Source organism: Adiantum capillus-veneris, chromosome 6 (assembly GCF_014529385.1).
Source record: "Adiantum capillus-veneris isolate H3 chromosome 6, ASM1452938v2, whole genome shotgun sequence".
Taxonomy (NCBI): domain Eukaryota; kingdom Viridiplantae; phylum Streptophyta; class Polypodiopsida; order Polypodiales; family Pteridaceae; genus Adiantum; species Adiantum capillus-veneris.
The window spans coordinates 152,561,517-152,584,426 of NC_140936.1; the positions used below are offsets into that span (position 1 = coordinate 152,561,517).

At 44.6% G+C, this 22,910-nt stretch overlaps 1 protein-coding gene across 1 annotated transcript in view; it reads left to right on the forward strand.

Annotated features, from left to right (window-relative positions):
• LOC147456498 (uncharacterized) overlaps positions 1-21,298 on the forward strand; it is a 46,158-nt gene extending 24,860 nt beyond the window's left edge. The window contains exons 2-10 of the mRNA XM_086514958.1: positions 1,437-1,739; positions 8,286-8,358; positions 19,460-19,572; positions 19,678-19,762; positions 19,938-20,010; positions 20,085-20,140; positions 20,215-20,280; positions 20,605-20,670; positions 20,773-21,298. Coding sequence (XP_086371084.1) covers positions 1,437-1,739; positions 8,286-8,358; positions 19,460-19,572; positions 19,678-19,762; positions 19,938-20,010; positions 20,085-20,140; positions 20,215-20,280; positions 20,605-20,670; positions 20,773-20,895 — 958 coding nt within the window. The 3' untranslated portion in view covers positions 20,896-21,298. The remainder of the gene's footprint in view (positions 1-1,436; positions 1,740-8,285; positions 8,359-19,459; positions 19,573-19,677; positions 19,763-19,937; positions 20,011-20,084; positions 20,141-20,214; positions 20,281-20,604; positions 20,671-20,772) is intronic.
• Positions 21,299-22,910: the final 1,612 nt, after the last annotated feature.

Consider the following 22,910-nt stretch of genomic DNA (forward strand, 5'->3'; position numbering starts at 1 on the left):
GAGGAACTGCTGCGGGAAGGTGAGATCTACGAGGTTCGGGACTTGATCTGAGGTGTCTAAGCGCTGAAAACTGAAAACACTGATGCTACTGTGGATTCCGTCGCGAAGATCTGCAAAACGCTGGCTTGTCTGGCAGATCCAAAAACGCTAGGCTGATCTTTGTGCTGATGCAAAAATGTTGGGGTTCTGCGGTGGGAAACTGCTATCGCTAGGGCTGATTTGTTCCTTGCTGTCGTTGGGTTGATGCAGATGCAAAAACGCTGGCTGATTCTAGTTCTTGTCCAAAAAACGCTAGCTGTGCTGCAGTGATGCAAAAACGCTAGGCCTCTTGGGTTCTGCTGAGAGTTGCTTATTGAGCTTGTGCTCCTGCTGCCTCTTCTGCCAGAAAGTGCTAGCGCTAGGTTTCTATTTATACAAACTTAGCAAAATTGCCCTACCTACTTTCTAACAAAAGTCACTTAAAAATAATAAGTGAAAAATAGGGAAAATAGGTCTATGCACTATAAAAATGCTCCTGATGGGTTCTGATGATCATGCTGTGTGCAACCAGAGGATATGCATCTAATCTAAGTGTCTGGGCATGCACGGTCTGCGAAGAGACTCACAAAAGTGCCAGATCAATTCCTATTCTAGACTGACTTGACTGAACTGAACCCTTGTCATGTTGTAGCTTGTCCACGGACACATAGGGTTGGATGTGTCACGTGAAAATGGTTGTATGGTAACGTCGTAGCATGGAACGGACCCAGTTGCAGCAAGCTACTCCAGCACTCCTTGTTTTAGAGCCATGTAGACAACACACTTGTTATCTTATATGGCTGGGCTAGGCACAGCGTATTGCTCTTTGCACTTAGTGGCTGATTTGCTGACCAGTCTTAGGATACCATTGCACAATTCTTACTCGTGTTTGGACCATACTACCTTGATTTAACAGAGATTCAGTATTGTGTTCTTTTAGTAGCATTGTGTGAGTGCTTCTATAAGGGCTAGTTGTTTTCCGGGATCTCAAACGTTCAATGTACTTAGTGGAATCTGCAGTAGAGGGAAGACCTTCGAGCTGCTTAAATGCTTGACAATTATGAGGGTAGCAAGATCTATGTGATCATGGGCAAGGAATCTCATGATGTATCAAGTTTCAACAGCATTTTTGTACTCCTTTCCTTGGAGCTTTGTATCACTCAGGCTTTGTTCATTTGATAAATTTCCGTTTACTGTGTTAGTTTTTCACACCTGTTAAAAAAGGGAAGACTGTTGACTCGTACAAAAGGCATCAAGCATTGATTTCTGACCTAATGAATGTATATTATACTCAAAAAGTTTGCATGATGTCAACATGCTGATTTATTTGGGGAGTTCTAGATGAATTAGACAGGCTATGTTGAATGACCTCATTGTGAGGCTTTTTTAAGCATTAATGCTGTGAACATTGTATGCAGGTATGCTTGTTTAAGGAGGTCGTTGTTTGAAGTTCGGGCAGAAAAGGACTCACAATGGAACAGCTGGATTCCAGAGGCAAATGAAAGGGGCTTGGAAAATAAAAGCAGTCAAATTAGCCATTCAAACTTGCTTTTGAAGCTTTTGATAGTGGCTGTGGTGGTAGCTGCTGTTTTCACCCTATTTGCAGCTTTCCAACCTCAATCAGGGTTTACAATGATGGGTACAAAGGTTGCAAGGATAGACCCTCATTATAAGATCAGGCTGCTTGGGAGAGAGCTGTTAATTGGCGAGCGTTCTCCTGGGTAAGCTGAGGGTTCTTGATAATAATTTCTTGTTGCCCTGATTTGACACTTTTTGAAATTATTTCTGTGAAAGAAAGACAAGTGTGTTTTGGCTCTGAATGGGTATTCCCAAAAGCCATAGGGGAGGTAACAAGAGGGGAGCCAGCATTGGATGAAGGGCATAAGAGCTACATCGGTTAGGGGCTGTCCTTAATCTCTGGGCCCGAAGGCCTTGCCAACCATAGTCACATGCAAACGCGTTTCGTCCCTTCGAAACGAAATGAAACCCTAAAGGCTCGAAACGTTTCAAAACAAACTCGAAACAGGGGGATGAAACGTGTTTCTCAAGTCGAAAAAAAGTAGCCTTATAGTGTATAATGTGCAACATATTGTACCACTTGTATGACCATATATATATATGCTTTTTATCTTGGCATTTCCAAACAAAACGCCTCGAAACGATGAAAGGACGAAACACACGAAAAGTTTCTTGTTATACTGTTGCATACACCAAAGTTCAAAATGCAACCTCAGAACTTTGAGGGACAAACGTGGAGGAAATATGATGCACTTCTGGAAACAAGGATGAGGGTGAACAAGCCACAAGGTGGAAGCTATGGAATCTGTAGAAAATGTCTTGCTGAAGTACTGCCAGAGGAGTACTAGGATGATAGAGAGCAAATTGTGGAATCATGTGGAAAGAGAAATTGCTACAGGCAGACCTGCTGGAGAAAATCTACCCCATCCCAAAGAAGATAGTAAACTTGAACAGAAAAGGCAAAAAGAAATACAAACTACAAAAGGCCCCTCAGCCAAAAGATTGACTATGCTTTGAAGGGGCACTGCCCAGTGGGTTAGACAATGTGGCTTTAGTCAGAGACTGAGAAATGGCATAGAATAAGCAGGAATACACGGCAGCAAACATGATGTAGCACTTCAGCATACAAGTGGGCTATGCAAATGGCACAGTAAGCTGCGAGAAAGAAGAGCAACAGAGGCAGCAACCACACACCCACATCTTGAACAAGGGACAGTTCGAGACAAACACAAGCGTGCGCGCGTGCGCGCACACACACTGAAGCCCCAAACTGCACGATATGCACCTATTCACACCCACCAACTAGAGCACACAAACCCACCCCCACCCCCACTCACACCTGATGCATACATACTCCACACACAAACAAAAGAACACTAACATATACCTCGTACACGGATTATTCTAAAAGGCTAGATGAGATTGAAAAGGCCCCTCGAAAGCTGAAATCTGTGGCCAACTTATGTGTGTATACACCTCAGATATTTAGAAAACCCCTTTTACCTTGAGATGTCTCATAGGTTTTTAAAGATTTTAAAACATTTCAGAAGTTTCATAAGTTAAAGAAACATGTTTTTGGCAACTATGGCATGTGTGTAGTGTGTGCGCGTGCATGTGTGTAGGTATGTACTTATTTGTATGTGTGTTATGATGTTAGTGCTTTTTTGAACGGAAATTTAACACCCCCCCCCCCCCCCCCCCTCCCCCGCCCCTCCCTGCCATACACACACACACACACTTTTTTTTTGGTAATCTATTTTGATTAATTTACAAGTGGGAAACCTCAAAATGAGGAAAACCCATCAGAAAGATAAGATACGAAGGGAGGAACACAGAAGTGTTCTGTGATGTGAAAGCTCTAAAAGTTTACAAGATTTCTAGGGATATGGCCCCAATATCAAAGGCAAAATGTAAAGATTGCCTAAGCGAAATCTTGAACGAAGGAAAAGGATCTGCCTCATGCTGATGGAACATGCAAAAATTGCATTGGTGCCTCAAAGACCATAGTGACCAAAATCTGACCCCATGTGAAGAAGATCGCAAATTGTTGAAGGGAAGTCGGGAGAATGCCAAAAACCCAGAAACGTTTGTGGAAAACTGCCGAGGGAAATCGAAGGTGCATACATGCAGATATGCGGTCAAGGAACGCCTTGGTGAAGCGACAATCTCAAGGCAGATGTCTGACAGTGTTATCACTGGTGGAGCATCCAACAACACAAGAAGAGTTGATGCGACGTGCCGCAAGGAGAGTTCCAACGGGGAGAACTCCTAACAAACAGCGCCAAAGAAACAGACACTCCTTAAGAGGCAAGTGGCACTTCTTGATTGCAGTAAGAGCCTTTCTCCACCATTGATCAGATTATGTAAAGACCAAATCACATTATAGTGATTAGCCAGCCAAGAGTCCTGCAGAAGAGAAGCATAAATGGCATTACGATGAGTGTCCCATAAAGTCCAATCATGCATATGGCATCTACTGGCTAGTGGCAGAATGGGGAGGAAAACAGCCAGCATATGCTCAAGCACACTCCAAATCTGACTATAATGCATGCTTTGTGCGAGAAAAAGGAAGCAAATTCCTAGATGAATCCACCACATCATCCATTGTGCGTATGGCTTGGCAAGAAAGGAAGTAAGCTTGGCAAAGCGACTGGTCAACAAGAGTAAGAAAGAATGCCCTACTCCTGTGAATGCTTCCCAAATGCAATGAATTTCCATCTCTTTGCTATTTGCCATGCCAAGAGAGATGACCCGTAACGACTTCCCAAGCAAAGAGCAAACTAGAGGTGACCGAGCAACCAGGAATATGGCCGAGCATCTCGCCAAACACAATCTCCCAAAGGGAAGTCTACCAATGGCCAAAAGCGGGAGTGTGAGCATGCTAACATAGTGCAGCAATTATAACTACTCATGGTTGAGACTGCTGTGCAAGAGTAGGCAATAACATGGCCTTCCTCGCTAGTGCGTGGCGGCAAAGGTTCAAAATATTCAGCCCCCCAAAACGTTTCGGAGTGCAAAGTTTCTCCATTGATAACAAACGGAGGCCTTTCTTGTGAGAACTAGTGCGCCACAAGTGAGATACAATCTCAGACACAAGCGACGAGAGGCGAGAATGAGGCCAAATCGACAATGGCAAGTAAAATTGAACATATGTCATCATGAGGCTCTGGACAATATGGAGGTGAAGATGTAACAGCCATGTAGATAGTTTCCAATAGTGCAATTTGACATTTAGGTGTCGCATGACCCAATCCACTTGCTGAGTATTGGCTACTTGCTATCCCGAGTGTTTGACAACCACATGCGAATCATAAATTTTGCCAAGCCACAAGTGATGATGCCAGTCACATGCACCAAGGGGCATGAGTTTGGATTTCTAGAAATTAACCTTAAGGTCTGCTGCCAAGATGGAATGTATCCAATGCTTGCATCATCTCTCGCACATCATCCTGGTTATTGCGGGGCATGAGCGAGTCATCAGCATAGGCCTGCCCAATAAAATCATTCTCATAGGGTAATTTCAACCCATGAAGTCGACCAAGCGAAGTCAAGTGATCCAAATGCAACAACAAGGGGTGAGTGGCAATGTCATACAACAAGGCACTGAGTGGGAAGCCCTACTTGACAGAGCATCCAAGAGGCCAAGATTCAGTCAGCTCACCATCAAGAAGGCCTGAAGACGTACTGTGAGCATACAAGAAATATACAACATTGGCTAACTTTGGACCAAATCCAAGGGCCTGCATTGTAGCGGCAATGAAATCCCACTGTATTGTATCAAAGGCCTTTTCAATGTCTACTTGCATTACGAGTACATCCTGCTGGGTATTCCATTCCAATCAATACATACATTGGCCAAATTATCCAAAATTTGGCGACGAGGGATTAAGCCGTACTAATCCGAATGGATACCTGCAACAAGAGGTTTCTCAATACGATTTACAATCATTTTAGCCAAGATTTTATATATAACGGGCATAAGAGTAATCGGCCGCCAATTTGAGAACTGGTCACAAAGCGCGTGTTTAGGCAACAAATTCAACAAACCCACTTTCCAAGATATCGGTAAATTTTGTTTAGACCATGTAGCATTTATGATGTAGATAGAGCAAGGGATCTTTTAGAGGCTCCCAAAAGGAGATAAAAAATTCCACAGTGAGCCCATCCTAACCAGGGGAATGCCATCGGCCGAGATAAAGTGATGCTGAGTGCAAGTCGTTTGCTATAAAATGCGCCTCCATTGCTAGAGCATCTTGAGGCGAGAGAATTGAATGCACCATAAATAACAAAAGTTGGCGTGCACGAAGAACTTCAGCAGATGCTAGAGGAGGAGCAACAATGACATTCCCAAAATGGGATACTAGGGCATCTGCAAGCTCACGCTTTGAGGCTATCCAAGCGCCTGATCGGGGCATAACCCTCTTAATGGTTTGAGAAACCCTTGAATGGTGCAAGTGCTTTAAAAATTGTTTCGAGGCACATCCCTTATCCACAAACGCTCGATGACGAGTGCGAGTTTGCCATTTGTCCAATTTGCGTTTATCATTATGCGGCAGACACACTTGGGCTTGGCAAAGAGCTGTCGATTCACTTTCAGACAATAAATATGTGTCAGCTAAGAGTTGGAAGTGTTGATACACATGTTTGGCATCCTCGACATCACCACATAATTGAAACATATAATGCTTGCCATAATCTTGAATTACACTTTGCACACGTGCAACAAAGTGAAACCAAGCAATATCAGGATCAAGATGCAGTTGGATGAATAGAGGGGGAATAACATCATAAATCATCTCGCAGAACACCTCATGTGAAAGATAAGCATTATTGATGTGCAACAGACGTTTCCTAGAGAGAGGTTGATCACACTGTAGTCACCCAAAGCGCAATAGCATCACAATGGGGACATTAATGCTCATTTCGCGTACAAACTCATCAAATTGTTGCATGTTGAGAACATACCACCGATCTAATCTTGCACAATATGAAGAATGAGCACTATGTTGAAAAGTGTACCCAAAAACATTTGGATGCAAAAGGCTCCACAAATCTGACATCCGTGTCCGTGCAATGAGATTTGTCCAAGCTTGCAGTTCCATACTCAACATGGGCAAGTGTCTTGTGGTGTTATCAAATAAAGCAGGTGCATTGTTAAAATCACCACAAAGCAGTGCATTGGAAAGCTGTGGATAAGAAGATATTGTATGCTTTTGAGTAGCTTGTTGTCCCAAGGTTGTATGTGCATAAACACCACCAAATTCATGAGTTTGGCCATTGATTGTACATTGAACCACCATCCAACAATCTGTTGGATCATTGTACGCCAGAATTGGCTGCAACTCATGCCTAACCATAATCAAAACACGTGAAATGCCCAATAAACCAACACATCTATCCAGTAGTCCACAAAATACAAGCATTGCCCAACAACTTCATGCTGATTATGCTCTTGCAAAACCACAATGTTTGCCTTACATGTATGCACATAATGCCAGGTTAATCTCCTTTTGTCAGGGTTGCATAACCCGCGCACCATTATATGAAATGCATTTAACACAACTATGCATTCGAGAAATATGTACAGAGGCAAGGAAGAAGGGACTAAGTTGACGTGCCCATAAGCACATCAACATCAGCAGACCGCGACTCAACTACAGCATCTTGCATACCTGCCTCAAAGCCTGCAGGTGATGGAGAAGCCCCATGAATCATTGCATCTCTGTAAGAGTGCAACACCTTATTCCATGCATTTGCAAGAGTGCGATTGTCATTACAAGGAAGAGGTTTTTCTTTGTAGATTTTATTTCAAGAGGTACATAATTGTGAGAAGAGAGCTGTGGGCGTATTTTAATGGTTTTCTCGAGGGTCACCCAAGGAGATCCTTCCCCCTAATCCACATTTTCCTGGTCTCATGTGCAGATACAGACTTTGCTTTACTCTGAGGGTTTGAGGAAGTAACAAATTTGACCTTGCCTTTATCCAATGGTGGAGTATTAGGGAATGTAGTAGCCCCAATGGTGGTGGATCTAGGGTTGGCTTCTTTCTGGAAACCGCAAGTTGAGGCACAACTGAAGGAGGAGGTTGCAAAATAGGCTCAGGACATTCAGATTGCATGTGTCCAAATTTCGCACAACGAAAATAGGAATTTGCAAATTTCCCCCATTTGAGCTTAAAAAGGGCGTTTCCCAATGAGAGGGTCCCCGGAGTTGACAATAATACCTTCACGGGTGGGAACATTTGTGTCCCAAAGCACACAAAAACAATTCATATTGGCATCAAGTTTGGGCGGCCATATCACCTTCCCCAAATGAGAAGCAAGCATAGGAAGAAAGTGTCACCAAGTGTGCGGAAAGTCAACTACTTCCACCCATATATAGGGCAATTGTGACGGATGAGGCTTTGGAAGTCTTTGGTAAGAACCCATGGCAATACATGTCCCTCCCCCCCCCCCCCCCCCCCCCCCCCCCCCCCCACACACACACACACACACACACACACACACACACACACACCATCCACCCATCATATTTTTTGTACAAACATTTATGGATTACGGTTTTTTTTCTGGTATGGCTGGTAAGGTTCCTGCTATCAGTATACTGTTCCTATTTATGCACCATTCGGTTTTTTTTCTGGTATGGCTGGTAAGGTTCCTGCTATCAGTATACTGTTCCTATTTATGCACCATTCGGTTTGTGCCTCATAAATGCAATAATCATTTAACCGTTTTCTTACTCATTTTTCAGATGGATTTATTTTTGGCTGTTGATGGCAGCTGGGTTTGGGCTCTTTGTGAGTGAGGAAGCACTCAATGTTTGGGTCAGTGCCTTATTCCTTTCGGTTTGATCTTTTGTACGGGGAGGAAGCAACACAATCAGTATTGTGGTCATGTGGGCACAAGTGTGGTCATGTGCACACATGTGCACGCACGCACACATGTACATTTATGTGTAAAGAGAGAGATGCGTTCGTGCATGTGTGTACAAATTTTTGCATATAAAGTCCCATGTACACATTTGCAATATTATCAAGAAGTTGATGTCTAGGTGCAAAACCATGTTGAGAAAATGCAGTAAATTGCCTCTATGCGACGTGCTGTGAGATCTCACTCTCAGATAAAAGGTACACAAAATAAACAGCCAACGTACATAAAGTAAAGTGGATGCCAGTAGATAGGTACACTAATACATTAAATACAGGTTTATGAAGGACACCAGAAGACACGTAGATAGGTACACCAACAAGCTCTGATTAGAGAGCACCAAGACAATACAGTGGCGAGGCTAAACAAAGCTTACTGTCCTAGATATTACCAAATGACTCCCCAACGCGGACCCAAAGAAGACACCAGTGACTTGGCTGGCAGCACACCCAGCCTGAGACCAAGGATCAGACTAAGATACAAGGGGGGTGTAGAGGCTCAAGGTGCAGGGTAGTATTGCAGTGAGCTGTAGACTGACGCTAGACACGACACACTTAACTAGTGATGATGGTATGCGAGGGGGTCCCCATATCTCCACTCCATATAGCATGTCAGAAGTTACTAGAGTGTCAAAGAGCTTTGTTCGAGGTTCTTGGAACTGAACTTGTGTGAACACATCCTCTCCAATCTCCCCAATTCTGCGTACGCTCTGGTCAATGCTGCGCAAGCTGACCTCCTGACCCACTGTGCCGTGGTGTTAAACACCATTACCTTGGTCTTACCAAGGTTCACTGACAATCCACTATCCTAGGCAAACACATGCAATGCATCCTAATGACGCTGCATCCCCTGTGGAGAGTCTGGAATCAGCACATTATCATCAGCGTATAACAACAGCGGAATTCATGTCCCTGCTAGCTGAGCACCTCTGTCTCCCTCTCGCTCTACATAGTCTAAAATCTCATCCACATACATCCCAAAAAGAGTCGGAGACATCCCTGCTTCACACCAATAGTGGAATGAACCATGTCAGTGAGCAGTACATACCCGCCCCACAATTGTCCTTTATAAAGCCAAGATCCCCCATATCAGCTCTATGGGCACACCCAAGTCCCGTAGTCTGTGTATAAGTCTGGGTCTCAGCACTGTGTCAAAAGCTTTGCAAAAATCCACAAACCTACAATAGATCCTCCTGCCATGGTATCTACCCTCCTCAATAATAGCTGAGTGTTAGAATCTGGTCAAGAGTGGAGAAAGTTGAAACCTCTCTTGAACCCTACCTGCCCTGATGTCTGTACGCCTTCTCTCTTTGCCCATCCACTCAACTCGTGCTCAAGAATAGATGCATACAACCTAGCCAATGATGGTGCGATAATTCCTGGGAAGCAGGGGATATCCTGACTTGAAGATTGGCACAGTCGTGGACATACTCCAAGTCTTAGGAAAACCCTTATACTTGGCTCGATTAATCATCATAGCAAGAGGCTCTGCAAGCATATCACTGGTATCAATGAAGTGCTCTGCTACCCAACCATCATGATCTTGTGCTCTTCCTGCTTCATCCTGTCAATGGCTTTCCTTACCCTCTCAGTAAGTAAAGAAAGTACATGTCTCTAGGCATGTCTCTGGTGGGTTAGGCAAGGGTGGCTGCCTTGACGTTGTGTATAGAGATGTGGCATATTCCCCCCATGTCTCTACGGAGGTGATGGCGGGTGGCGGTGAGTGCTCATAAAATAACCTCCATGCCTCGCGTGAATCGTGACTCATAAATAGCCAGTACAAATCCTGATCTAAATGATATAGGTAGGCCCTCTTCTTTCGTTGCACTAGGCGGCGCAAGATAATCCTTGATTGTTTGTGTGGTGATACCCATCAACACCTCTCTTTGAAGTTTGATCCTGGTCTCTCTACAATCCTCATCATACCAACTGTTTTGGGGTATGCTCCCAGATCGACTCCGTGTCGGCTAACTATGGGGATATGCCTCCGATGCTGCATCATGAAGGGTCTCTATCAGTATATGAGTGAGCTCATCTAATGATCGCCCTGGCTGCTGAGTACATAGGTGTCTGTAAATCTCGTTTGTGTATACAGAGTCCGTCTCCCTTGTGAAGGTATACCAAGTGTGTGTGGATACCTCTCCTAAGGGAGCTGTACTGAATTAAAACGTGAGAGTGAAGGATAGGATATCATGATCAATTGCTACTCCAACTGGTCTATGGCCCACCATGAAATCATGAAAAGATGGAATGAGACCTAGCTGGGCCATGACATAATCCATTGTACTAGCACCATGTCGATGTGGAAAGCAAGTAAAACCTCTCGCTACCGGGAATCTTTGTAGGCCATTCTAAATGGCTAATCCATGCGCACTCCCCATGTCTATCAGGTATTGTCCATACTCATTGTGCTCCTTATCCTGTGAGAGTCTACATAGGCCCATCTCTATGACATCAAGCTCCCTCAGCATCTCCTCTAAAGTATCATGGAATATTGTATGGTGATGGGCAGTCCGAGCATTTAAGTCCCCCAAGATGATAATGTTACCATCTTTGGAGAACTCCCATATGTCATCATCCAAAATAGAAAAGGGGGACTGTCCTCTAGGTGATGCATATATTGACATACTAGGAGGAAAATAACAAATAGCAATGTAGAGGTATTTGCCTCTCTTTGCCCTCAGTCTCACCCACATCTACCTAGCATGTTCATCCCTGCGGGCTAAATGTACAACAGGGCCGTAACTCCTCTCTAAATAAAATCGACACTCCTCGTGAGCCCCGTGCTCTATGCTCTGATAAAGTCTCCTGTCTGCAAGCTGTTTCCCATGCGTATTAGCGAACGTGTGGCATGGACTGCCCAGGGGCCTGATGCGCTTCAGAGTAGAAGATGATGTCCCTTCCAATGAAATCACCTACATCAAGGGGTAGAGATCATTACAATTCCAAGTAGCAACTTTGAGTGTGGTCCCATAGGTCTCGTGCTGTCATGCGGAGCGTCTCTCCATAATAACCACTCTTCCATCTCTGTAGAAGGCCAATTTCCCTTTCTCTCGAGCTATCCTTATCTCGGGCATAACTTCGTTCATATGAGCAAGCTGTGAGAGTGTTCCCCGTTCTCTTCAGTGTAGAACACCTCTTCAAGATGTCCTTCGCTTCCATGAAGGGGAAACGAATGATCAATGCTCTCTCCTTTGAAGTCTCCCCATTTCCTTCTCTCTTCTTCCCCACCCTCCATGCCTTTGTGTGAGTAGCCTCATTACCCATCATAAAGAGAAGTTCCTTGACTTCCCCCTCCACATCTGTCACAAAACGGGAGCGTACACGAGCACTTAGAAAATCTGAAAATTATAATTCTTTGAAAACATGAGAGAAGGGAGAAGATCGACACAGTATTGGGGACCAGAAGATGGGCTGGTCCCCCCCCGTAAAGAGTATTCTTTTGTTCAGGGAGAATTCTTATACAAGCACGAGAACCCGAGGAAACCCCTCCGTTTTGTAATCTTAGACCCGAAGGTCGTGCTTTCCCGTAAAGGGGCTTGGGCACAAGGCCATTCCTTCCCGTAAGGGACTTCGGCGCGAAGCCGTACTTTCCCGTAAGGGACTTAGGCGTGAAGCCGTACTTCCCGTAAAGGGCCTTCCCGTAAGACGGGAGATTCCTGCAAAACAAACCACACAAACACGCGACAACAATTCGTATGACGAATCCACAATAGATACCTGTCACTCTTGCGCGGGAAAAGCGACTCCCGTGCTTCGTAGTCTCGCGATCTCTTGCGGCAGTCTTCTCTTGCTGATGTTGGTACCTACCGTGAGTGAGGGCATGTGGTGCTTTTATAGCTCCCTGGCCACGGCACGAATAACTGCTCGCGTAGAGATCGCGGCCGTTTTTTTTTTTTTTTGGGCGCTGTTCTACCCGAAATAGGGATAGAGAATTCGCTGGCTGGTTTTGTTGCTTTATCCTCTAAGTGGCTGCTTTATTTTATTAATAAAGAGGCCGGTCACTTCGTTAGTGAAAACAATGCTACACGGACACATTCCAGGCGTCCCCGGGTGCAGGACACGACACAGATGCAATGCACACACAAACTCCTCGTGGGAAAACATCTGTCCTCCCGCGACTCTTCCTGCTTTTCGTAAAAAGCTTCATTGAACCCATCTTTATTCTTGTGCTTGCGTTCTTACGCGTACTTTCTTACTCAGTTCGGATTTCCTCCTTAGCCTACGGGATGCCCCCTTACTGATGCACCCGTCACCCATCATGTGACGCATCAGAGGCACTCGTAACCCGGCCCTTTCCACCGAACTTACGGAAACTCCTTCGCGATGTTTACCGTCACCCATCAAATGACACATCAGAGTTGTCCGTTCCTGATGGCATTTCTTGTAGCTACAATCTTTTAACAGTTCTTAGTGTACATATTAAAATATCCTAATTTCATAAAAAGAAATTAATCATTAAAAATAAGAAATAGTCCAATTAGTAACATCCCTCTGGCTTCTAAACAGTTGACCTTCAACTGTAGTGCTTGGACATATACCTCCAATATCTCGGGATAAGCTACTAATTCCTCTTGAGTCATCCACTGAGCATCTAAGTTCGAATAATTCTTGAACTTAACCAAATACTTCCGTGTTATCTTTCCGGACTTAAGGGGCCGCTCCTGATGACTTACAATCTGCTCCGGTTGGAGTATTTCTTCTGTTTCCTCAACCTCAGGAGGTTCCTCAGCACTTGGCTGACTCGGAGGCGGTCCCACATACGGCCGGAGTAAACTGACATGGAAAGCATTGTGGATCCTCCAATTAGGCGGTAGCTCTAATCGGAATGTAACATCATTCACTTGCTCAGTGATCTTAAACGGCCCATAATAACGGGTAGAAAGTTTTACCACCTTCCCCTTATGAGACGCTTGTTTCTTAAGTCTTGCTTTCTCAAACTTTAGTAAGACTAACTGCCCGACCGTTAAGTCGAGATTCCTCCTGTGCTTGTCTGTAGCTTTCTTATGCTTTTCTTGAGAGCGTAGAATAGCTCTCCTCACTTGCCCGTAGGCGGTGTCCAAATCCCGGACAAATTCGTCAGCTGCGAAAATCTTATCCTTAGTTAAAAGGATAGGTGGAAGCAAAGGCTTACCATAAAGTATCTCAAAAAGTGCTTTCCCCGTCGATGAGTGTATGGTATTGTTATACGCATACTCGACAAGAGGCAAATATTTCTCCCTGTCAGATTGCCGATCTGACACATAAGCTTTTAACATATCCAATACTGTGGAATTGGCTATCTCACTTTGCCCGTCCGTTCAAGGATGGTAGGCAGATGAAAAATTCAGCTTTGTACCGAGATTAGCCATCAAGGCACGCCAAAAATTTCCTGTCATGCGAGGATCTCGATCACTCACAATAGACTTAGGCATTCCATGATGCTTAAAGATCTGTGCCAGGAAGACCCTAGCCATATGATCTGCTTTGATCGTTTTCTTGACTGGTATGAAGTGTGCTTGCTTGCTAAACCTGTCCACAATGGTCCAGATCGCGTCATTTCCAGTCTGAGTTCTAGGGAGGTCCATGATGAAGTCCATGGCAATACTTTCCCAAGGTTCATTAGGCACAGGTAAAGGTTGTAGCAACCCAGGCGTCTTATGCCGATCATACTTCACTTTTTGGCAAACCAAGCATTCCCTGACATACTTATCAATGTCTGCTTTAAGGCTAGGCCAAAAGAAATATCTTTCCATTGCTAAGGTTGTAGGGAGAATACCCCGATGACCCGCATAAGGCGAAGCGTGTGCTTCATCCATGATCTTCTTTCTTAATGGTTCCGCCACACATATTGCCTGATGGTGGTAGAGGTAACCGTCCCGAATGGAATAGGGAAATTCATTCTCTCCACGATGTAGCTTTCCCCAAATGGTGGAGAAGTCTGTATCATTCGGATACAAATCCGGTAGTGCTTCTAATTCTTGGTGATACACCGAAGTGATAGTGTTCACCCTTGGCCGCCTAGACAATGCGTCTGCGACCACATTCTTACTCCCAGCCGTGTGAAGGATCTGGAAGTGAAACATAGACAAAAAGTTTGCCCATCTCATCTGCTTTTCAGATAGTTTCCTTTGCGTAAGAAAATACCGCAAACTCTGGTGATCAGTCTTGATCACAAAATCCGCTCCTAGAAGATAGTGCTTCCAGTTGGATAAGGCGTCAATCACAGCCGAGAGTTCCTTTTCGTAGATTGATGCATGCAACTCTGCATCCTTAAGCCGTTTGCTTTCATATGCCACTACATGGCCTTCTTGGTTTAACACTGCTCCGATGCAATCGCCTGAAGCATCGCAGTGAACCTCAAATGGTTTCCTTAAGTCAGGCACTATCAAAATAGGTCCATGGCTTAGTAAGTACTTGAGCCGATCAAAGGCTCCTTGTTGTCTCGATCCCCATCTGAAAGGAATCTTCTTCTTTGTCAAATCATGAAGTGGTCCCGCTACATGAGCAAATCCTCGGACAAACCTTCGATAATATGAACATAATCCCAGAAAGCTACGTACATCATGTACCGTAGTAGGAATAGGCCAATCTTCGACCACTCGGATCTTGGCAGGATCCATACTCACTTGATTGTGAGAGACTATATGGCCGAGATAGTGTATCTCAGAGAGAAAGAACTCGCTCTTCTTTGGATTCACATGCAACTCATGCTTTCGCAATTCTTGAAACACTAAGTCCAAGTGCTTCTGATGTTCCTCTTCTGACTTAGAGAAGATGAGTATGTCGTCAAAGAATACTCCCGTAAAAGCTCGATACGGGCTGAAAATGCGGTCCATCATGCGATTGAACGTTGCAAGAGCATTGGTCAAGCCGAAAGGCATTACCAAAAATTCATACAGTCCAAAGGTCATGCGGAAAGCAGTCTTATGGACATCTTCAGGGGCGATCCGTATCTGATGATACCCACTCTTTAAGTCTATGCGACTAAAGACACTTGCACCCTGCAACTTATCAAGTATATCACCAATCCGGGGGATCGGAAAGCGATTCTTGATTGTGATCTTGTTTAAAGACCAATAGTCTATGCACATTCGAAACGTGCCATCTTTCTTCTGCACCAGTAGAACTGGAGAGCAGTAGGGTGAAGCACTGGGCCGTACTAACCCTTTCTCTAGAAGCTCGTTGACTTGCTTCAGAATTTCCTCTTGCTAAGCAAGACTTACCCGATAAGGGGGTTGATTGGGAGGCGAGCTACCCGGTATGAGATCTGTGCGGTGATCTTCCGGGCTTACCGGAGGGAGTTCATTAGGAAGTGTTTCCGTGAAACAATCCTTGTACTTTTCAATAAATTGAAGATGCTTAGTTTCTAGACTAGAGAGAGAGTCTCTACTAGTTTTATCCTTTGCAAAAATTAAGTAAGCAGAAACACACTTCTTCATTTCTTTCTTAATGGAGATATGGCTTACAATTGGGAACTGCCAATCTCCTGCATCAGCTTGAATCTTTATTTTCTTACCCCCATGATCAAAAGTGAGGGTCTTTTCCACATAATCGGGAATAGGTGTCATGTGAAAGTGCCATGGCATACCCAAGATGATATCACATCCCTCGATGGGTGCCATCAAAAATGATTCGCGGTCCTTGTACTCGCCAATCCGAAGATTGAGGTGTCCTTGCATGGGAGTTGCATTGGTTGTCAACCCCTCGAATGCTGATCCGGATGTAACTGGTGTGCCAAGCTGAGCCGGTATAAGGCACAAACGTTCTGCAGTATCTAGGGAGATGAAGTTATCAGTGGATCCTGGATCATAGAGAATCAGTACTCGCTGGTTGTTCAAAGACCCCCAGCCCTTCAGAAGTTGACGCTTCCCTTTCTCCGATTCTGTGTTTCCTTGAACATTTGGGATTGAGTTCGAACTTGGTGGTGCGGGTTCCTTCCTTGCTTTCTCTTGCCTCGTAGAGGCTTGCTCTTGCCGTTGCTGCTTTAGAGGGCAGTCCGGTTTCATATGTCCTTTCTTGCCACAGTAGAAGCATCTTCCTTCCTCTCTGAAAGTTTGAAGTTGAGTAGGAGAAAGATACTTAGTTCGCTTGCCAGTGCCCTCTGGCTTCTTAGAATGATCATCGTCTCTAGATGGAGGACGTTTTCTTCCTTGGCCCCCTTGGTCATCGTAGACCCCTCTTTGTCTTGCACGGTAAGTGCTATGCTCCATCTTTCTGGGCGTCCCAGTTGAGTGCAAATCCTCAGCAATGATTGCTGACTCCATCATCCTTTGAAGAGTATCATGCGGATACACCTTCATACTCTTTCGAAGCTGCGGTTGGAGACCCGCTTCGAATTTTCTTTTCTTTTCCTCGTCGGCAATCTTCATGAAGGGAGTGACCTTCAGAAGAACCGACCAATACTTGTCCACATAAGTCGTTACTCTTTCATGTTCCTTCTGGGCAAGCCAGTCCCATTCCTTCCGTATGTCCTGCTCGAAGTCAGGTGGAAGAAATTGTTCATAAAATTCAGATTTGAAGCTCTCCCAAGTTCTGGCCTGAGAACCTTCCAGAATCTTGGCTAACCACCAATTACTTGCCGTTTCCTTGAGGTGCATCCCCACATGGCGTAATTTGGATTTTTCTGTGAAGTGCCCATTGGTAAAGGCGACTTCAAACTGTCTGATGAAGGACAGTGCTTTGGAGATGTCTCTCCGTCTGTTGTAGGTTTCGAACTTGATGTCCTTGTCGCCTGATTTGAAGACTCTCATGCGATGTTGAGACTTGCGACCTTGCTTCTTGAATCGAGGCTTATCTTTAGGTTGATGTAGGGTAGTGGCAGTAGCGGCTTCCTTCTTCTGACGAGATGATCGAGAAGTAGAAGTATAATAAGGAGAGTAAGATGGAGATGAGATAGAGATGTCCTTGCTCTCGTCTAGCAGAGAGAGCGCTTTTTCATGGCCTTTCCTTGAAGTAGGCCGTTCATTCCGATCCGAAGATCCTTTGTGCACCTCGGCACGTTCTTCTTCTCTTGCCTCCTGTGGTCTCACGCCAACAATGTTGTCTGGATGCTTGACTGCATCAGTTCCATTCGTTTTCTTCATTCCGCCCAAAAGCTTTTGGACGTCTGGCAACAGTAAGATTTGTTGCAACTCCGCAAGCTGAGCTTGCACTTGTTGAAGCTCCTCTTCAACGCTTCTCCCTTGGCTCGACATGGTTCTTCCCGTTCTTCCCGGAATCGTCCTTCTTTGCAGAGAAAGAGAGGAGTCCGAGCTCTGATACCACTGTCACAAAACGGGAGCGTAAACGAGCACTTAGAAAATCTGAAAATTATAATTCTTTGAAAACATGAGAGAAGGGAGAAGATCGACACAGTATTGGGGACCAGGAGATGGGCTGGTCCCCCCCCGTAAAGAGTATTCTTTTATTCAGGGAGAATTCTTATACAAGCACGAGAACCCGAGGAAACTGCTCCGTTCTGTAATCTTAGACCCGAAGGTCGTGCTTTCCCGTAAAGGGGCTTGGGCACAGGCCGTTCCTTCCTGTAAGGGACTTAGGCGCGAAGCCGTGCTTTCGCGTAAGGGACTTAGGCGTGAAGCCGTACTTTCCCGTAAGGGACTTAGGCGTGAAGCCGTACTTCCCGTAAAGGGCCTTCCCGTAAGACGGGAGATTCCTGCAAAACAAACCACACAAACACGTGACAACAATTCATATGACGAATCCACAATAGATACCTGTCACTCTTGCGCGGGAAAAGCGACTCTTGCGGCAGAGTCTTCTCTTGCTGATGTTGGTACCTACCGTGAGTGAGGGCATGTGGTGCTTTTATAGCTCCCTAGCCACGGCACGAATAACTGCTCGCGTAGGGATCGCGGCCGTTTTTTTTTTTTTTTTTTTTTTTGGCGCTGTTCTACCCGAAATAGGGATAGAGAATTCGCTGGCTGGTTTTGTTGCTTTATCTTCTAAGTGGCTGCTGTATTTTATTAATAAAGAGGCCGGTCACTTAAAAGTGACCGGTCACTTTATAAAATAAAGTGTGAATCTGTTCAAACTTTAAAAACTCACTCCGTTAGTGAAAACAATGCTACACGGACACGTTCCAGGCGTCCCCGGGTGCAGGATACGACACAGATGCAATGCAGACACAGACTCCTCGCGGGAAAACATCTGTCCTCTCGCGACTCTTCCTGCTTTTCGTAAAAAGCTTCATTGAACCCATCTTTATTCTTGTGCTTGCGTTCTTACGCGTACTTTCTTACTCAGTTCGGATTTCCTCCTTAGCCTACGGGATGCCCCCTTACTGATGCACCCGTCACCCATCATGTGACGCATCAGAGGCACTCGTAACCCGGCCCTTTCCACCGAACTTACGGAAACTCCTTCGCGATGTTTACCGTCACCCATCAAATGACACATCAGAGTTGTCCGTTCCTGATGGCATTTCCTGTAGCTACAATCTTTTAACAGTTCTTAGTGTACACATTAAAATATCCTAATTTCATAAAAAGAAATTAATCATTAAAAATAAGAAATAGTCCAATTAGCAACAACATCATCCTTGTCTTTTAGACCGGTTACTCGTACATGTAAAGCTCTAGTCTTCTTCCTCTGCTCTTCTTCTAAGGTCATGTTGATGATTGTGGGAGTGGGGATGGTTGTTGTTTCTTACCCTTCCCTTTCTTGGCGACTTCTATCCATTTCTCGGCCTCATCCACCTTCTTCTGTGTCTTCATGATCACATCCACCCACGATGACTTTTTTGCCTCATGTTGCTTCTCTTCCTCCTTGATCTTTTGTACATGTTCCTTGATGACATTAAGTTTTCTATCATCGAAGGCTGGATTTCTCCTTCAAGTCCACCCCTTGCTCTAGTCTCGGCAAGCTCTCGCTCGAGGGCTAAAACCTCCTCTTTAAGTGCTTGAGAGAGAGAGAGAGAGAGGAACAGAGAGAGATTTAATTATCGTCCTCGGAGGTCCGAAGTAGAGAGAGAGAGAGAGAGAGAGAGAGAGAGAGAGAGAGAGAGAGAGAATCTCTCTAGGTTGGAGCTGTTCTTGCACGCACATTGATATTTGATAGTTCATGGAGGGCTTTTTCCACCTCTGTCTTCGAAAATGGGCTCTACATTTTCTCGACCGTGTTTTGGGTTTATTGGTAAGTAGCCGTTTTTCTTGTTTGTTGTTCATCTCTATTCTGCATGCACATGTGATGATAGGCCTGTTTTGATGGGCTTCGTTTGATATTTCAAATTGGGCACAGGGGAGTATGCATTAGTGATATGATACCATTCTATGCAGGCCGTTTCGCTGCTCAAACAAAGGCAGGGGATACACTGAGGAAGAAGGTATGAGAACTTGCAAAGTACAGTGGGCTGTAAAGAGTATGTTGGATGTAAAGTAACTTTTATGTTTACCAAAAAAAAAAACACATTGCTGCATTGAAGGCATTGCAGCTGAACTCCTAGGACTTCTAGTGACTAAATTATCTTTTTGTGTTGTATTATTCTATGCTTTTGACAGGTAGGAGTGAGTGAGGAGAAGTTAAAGAGCATCTCACAAAGCGTGCAACGCTATGGAAACCTCATTGGGTTTGGTGAGTTCGTCTTCTGTATTGATCAGCTGGCAAGCTTCTGTTGGCACCCATCTTAACATTGAATAGATCTGTAGTGGAGCGTTTCTCCGTTGGTGTGCGGAATCCAACTGCTTTCATGGCCGGGGCTATGGTAGGCGTCCTTTTCCATAACTTTCTTCTCTAACCAATTTGATTGTCCAAACATTCGTTTTTTGTGGTGCACAGGGGGTTTCTCCGGACAAGTTCTTTGCTGGTGTATGCTTGGGAGCACTCATCACATTGCCTCTTCAGGTTTCAAGCTTACCGCTCAGTTTAATTTTCCATCTTATAAAGAAGAAATTTTATGAAGAAAACAACAGTTGGGTTAGGACAAAATGTGATTGTTCATGTAGGCTCCAGTATTCAACTCTCAAACACTTTTTAGTAAGCGAGTAGATTAAATGAGACTGCTTAAGAGTTGGCTCTCAACAATTCTGATCGTCCTTTAAGGAAAACATGTTTAAACTTTAATTATGGGGTTTGTACTATCATACCATGCAACATGTATCTTCAGCTTTGTAACAAGCAAAATATCTATCTTTATGGCACATCATAAGAAGGCTCCTTTTGTTTTAGATGGGCGTGGGCTGCATTTTGCGAGAGCACCCGGTGAGAGCATTGGCTGGAGTTGCAACAGCTGTGGTATTATTTTCTTTCCCCATTTTTGGTTCGTTAGTTTACTAACAAAAGATGGCACTTTGTTCTTGTATTCTTTGATGATTACGCTTATGTCATGTTTAACAGGCTGCATGGACGGTGTTTCCTTATATAGCTGCAGCAATAGCATCGATTGCCTTCGTGGTTTGGAACAAGATGCCTCTTCAAAATCGTGGAAGGTCGTCACCGTCAAGGAACATGGAGGAATGAGAGAAGCGGTCTTGTGACTTTGGCAGATAATGCTAGTTTGCGGTTGCTGGTTTGGTTTCCAAGTTATGGAGATTGTTGTCTCCATAACTACTGTTGTATGTATGTATAATGATTATGTTCTCTTGTCAAGCAGGCAGGAGGAGCAAACTACATTTTGTTGCTTGGCCAGATACACCAATTGTCGAACCATGTACCTACTGGGTGGTGGGAACTCTTTAAAAAAAAATCAAATACTCTCTCCCCCGTCATCTGTACACCTTCTTGGCCTCCACTGCTAGCACTTTTCTAAGAGAGCAAGAGAGCAATCACAAGTAGAAGCTAGATAGAGGAAGGAAAATAGTATCATGCATCATTATCATACATTATTATTTTTGTAATGCAAGGAGTTGTCTAGTGTACTTCATTAATTGCATTGAAATTGAGATAGTATTTGTGTATGTGTGCACGGTTTAAAAAAAAACGGAAGACTTGAGGCATCTTATTGAGATGCTCTCTTTGGCAGGTGGGAAGTCTCTCTCTCTCTCTCTCTCTCTCTCTCTCTCTCTAACTCTAAGAAGTCTTCTTCTCGCTCCTTCTCGAATATTGTGGTAGTTGGCGGTCGCCATCCAATCTTATGTGGATGCAAAGTGGCCACAAGTAGGGTGCGACGTGGAGAGCTCTTTCTCTCTCTCTCTCTCTCTCTGGAAGCTAGCCGGTGCATGAAGGTGGTGGGCGGTTCTTTCCATTGTTTTGCTTGCAAGGACGTCTATCTCCCCGTCTCTCTCTGTTTGGCATGGCGAGCAGCCCATATCTCTCTCTCTCTCTCTCTCCCTCTCTCTCTCTCTCTGTTGCGTGGCCCGCTGTACGATTCAAGCGAGCTTGGTTGTGGGGTGGCTGTCTTCGCAAGGGAGCAAAGGGGGCTAGGAGGAGGGAGATCGGTAGGGGTGGGGGCAAGTGTCTCTTGCCTCTCACACAGTGCAACATTTCTGTACAGTCCAGGGTTTGAGAGGGAGGAAGGAGGCAAGGCAGAAGACGGAGACATGCTTTGATGATGTGGCGGCGTAGTGCAAGGAGGCGGCGGCGCAAGGTAGGAGAGTAGAGAGAGGGTGAAAGAGAGAAAAGAGGATGGGGGGATACCCCAAAGAAATCTTTGAACTCTCTCTTGGGCAGTTTGCAGGTGGGCCAGGGAAGTAGGCAGAGCTCTCTCTCTCTCTCTCTCTCTCTCTCTCTCTCTCTCTCTGTACCACGTCGGCATTCTTGCAGAGCGCGCAGGTTCGACGAGACGAGAGGAAGCAGGGCGAGGCGAAGGGATGACGTGGATTTTTAGGGAGAGGGAGAGCAAGGGGAGAGAGAATATCCTAAAGGTATCTCTCTCTCCTAAAGGTATCCTAGTTGGAAGTTTTAATTTAGACTGAGCCAGTATGCAGTATGGAAGAATAAATGCAATTGAGTCAAATTCCTAGTGTATGTTTTATTTGGAGACAATTCTGTGTCTAGATTCTCTCGTCAAATGCACATCCTTACATTAATGCAATCTTGCACCATGGACAAGCTCGAGGACTTTCTTGCACTCAATGAAGTGCTAGACCATACCTTGAGTATACAAAATTATTTTGTTTTAAAAAAGACACCATAGTATACGTAAATGTTGATCGAACCATCACCCAACAAGACTGTCTTTCAACAATCTTCGATTAACAAGCTCGTTAAGAATTTGTTTGCTTATGATAGACAGTGTCAAATAATTTTGAAATGCAAGCAAAATGCAACCAATTCATTGCCATGTATGTTGTTTTATATTTAAGAGCCCCTAGACAAAGTGCTTAATTACCTATATATGTCTTGATTTGTTGTCAAACCAAATGAATTCTTAAAGAGCATGTCTAAATTTTTTCAACGAGCAAGTCCAAATGATATTGTAGAGAGCATGTATAAATTTGCTTCCATTTAGTAATGTCTCTTTGACTCAAATTTTTCCAACGAGCATGTCCAAATGAATTTGTAGAGAGCATGTATAAATTTGCTTCCGGATAGTA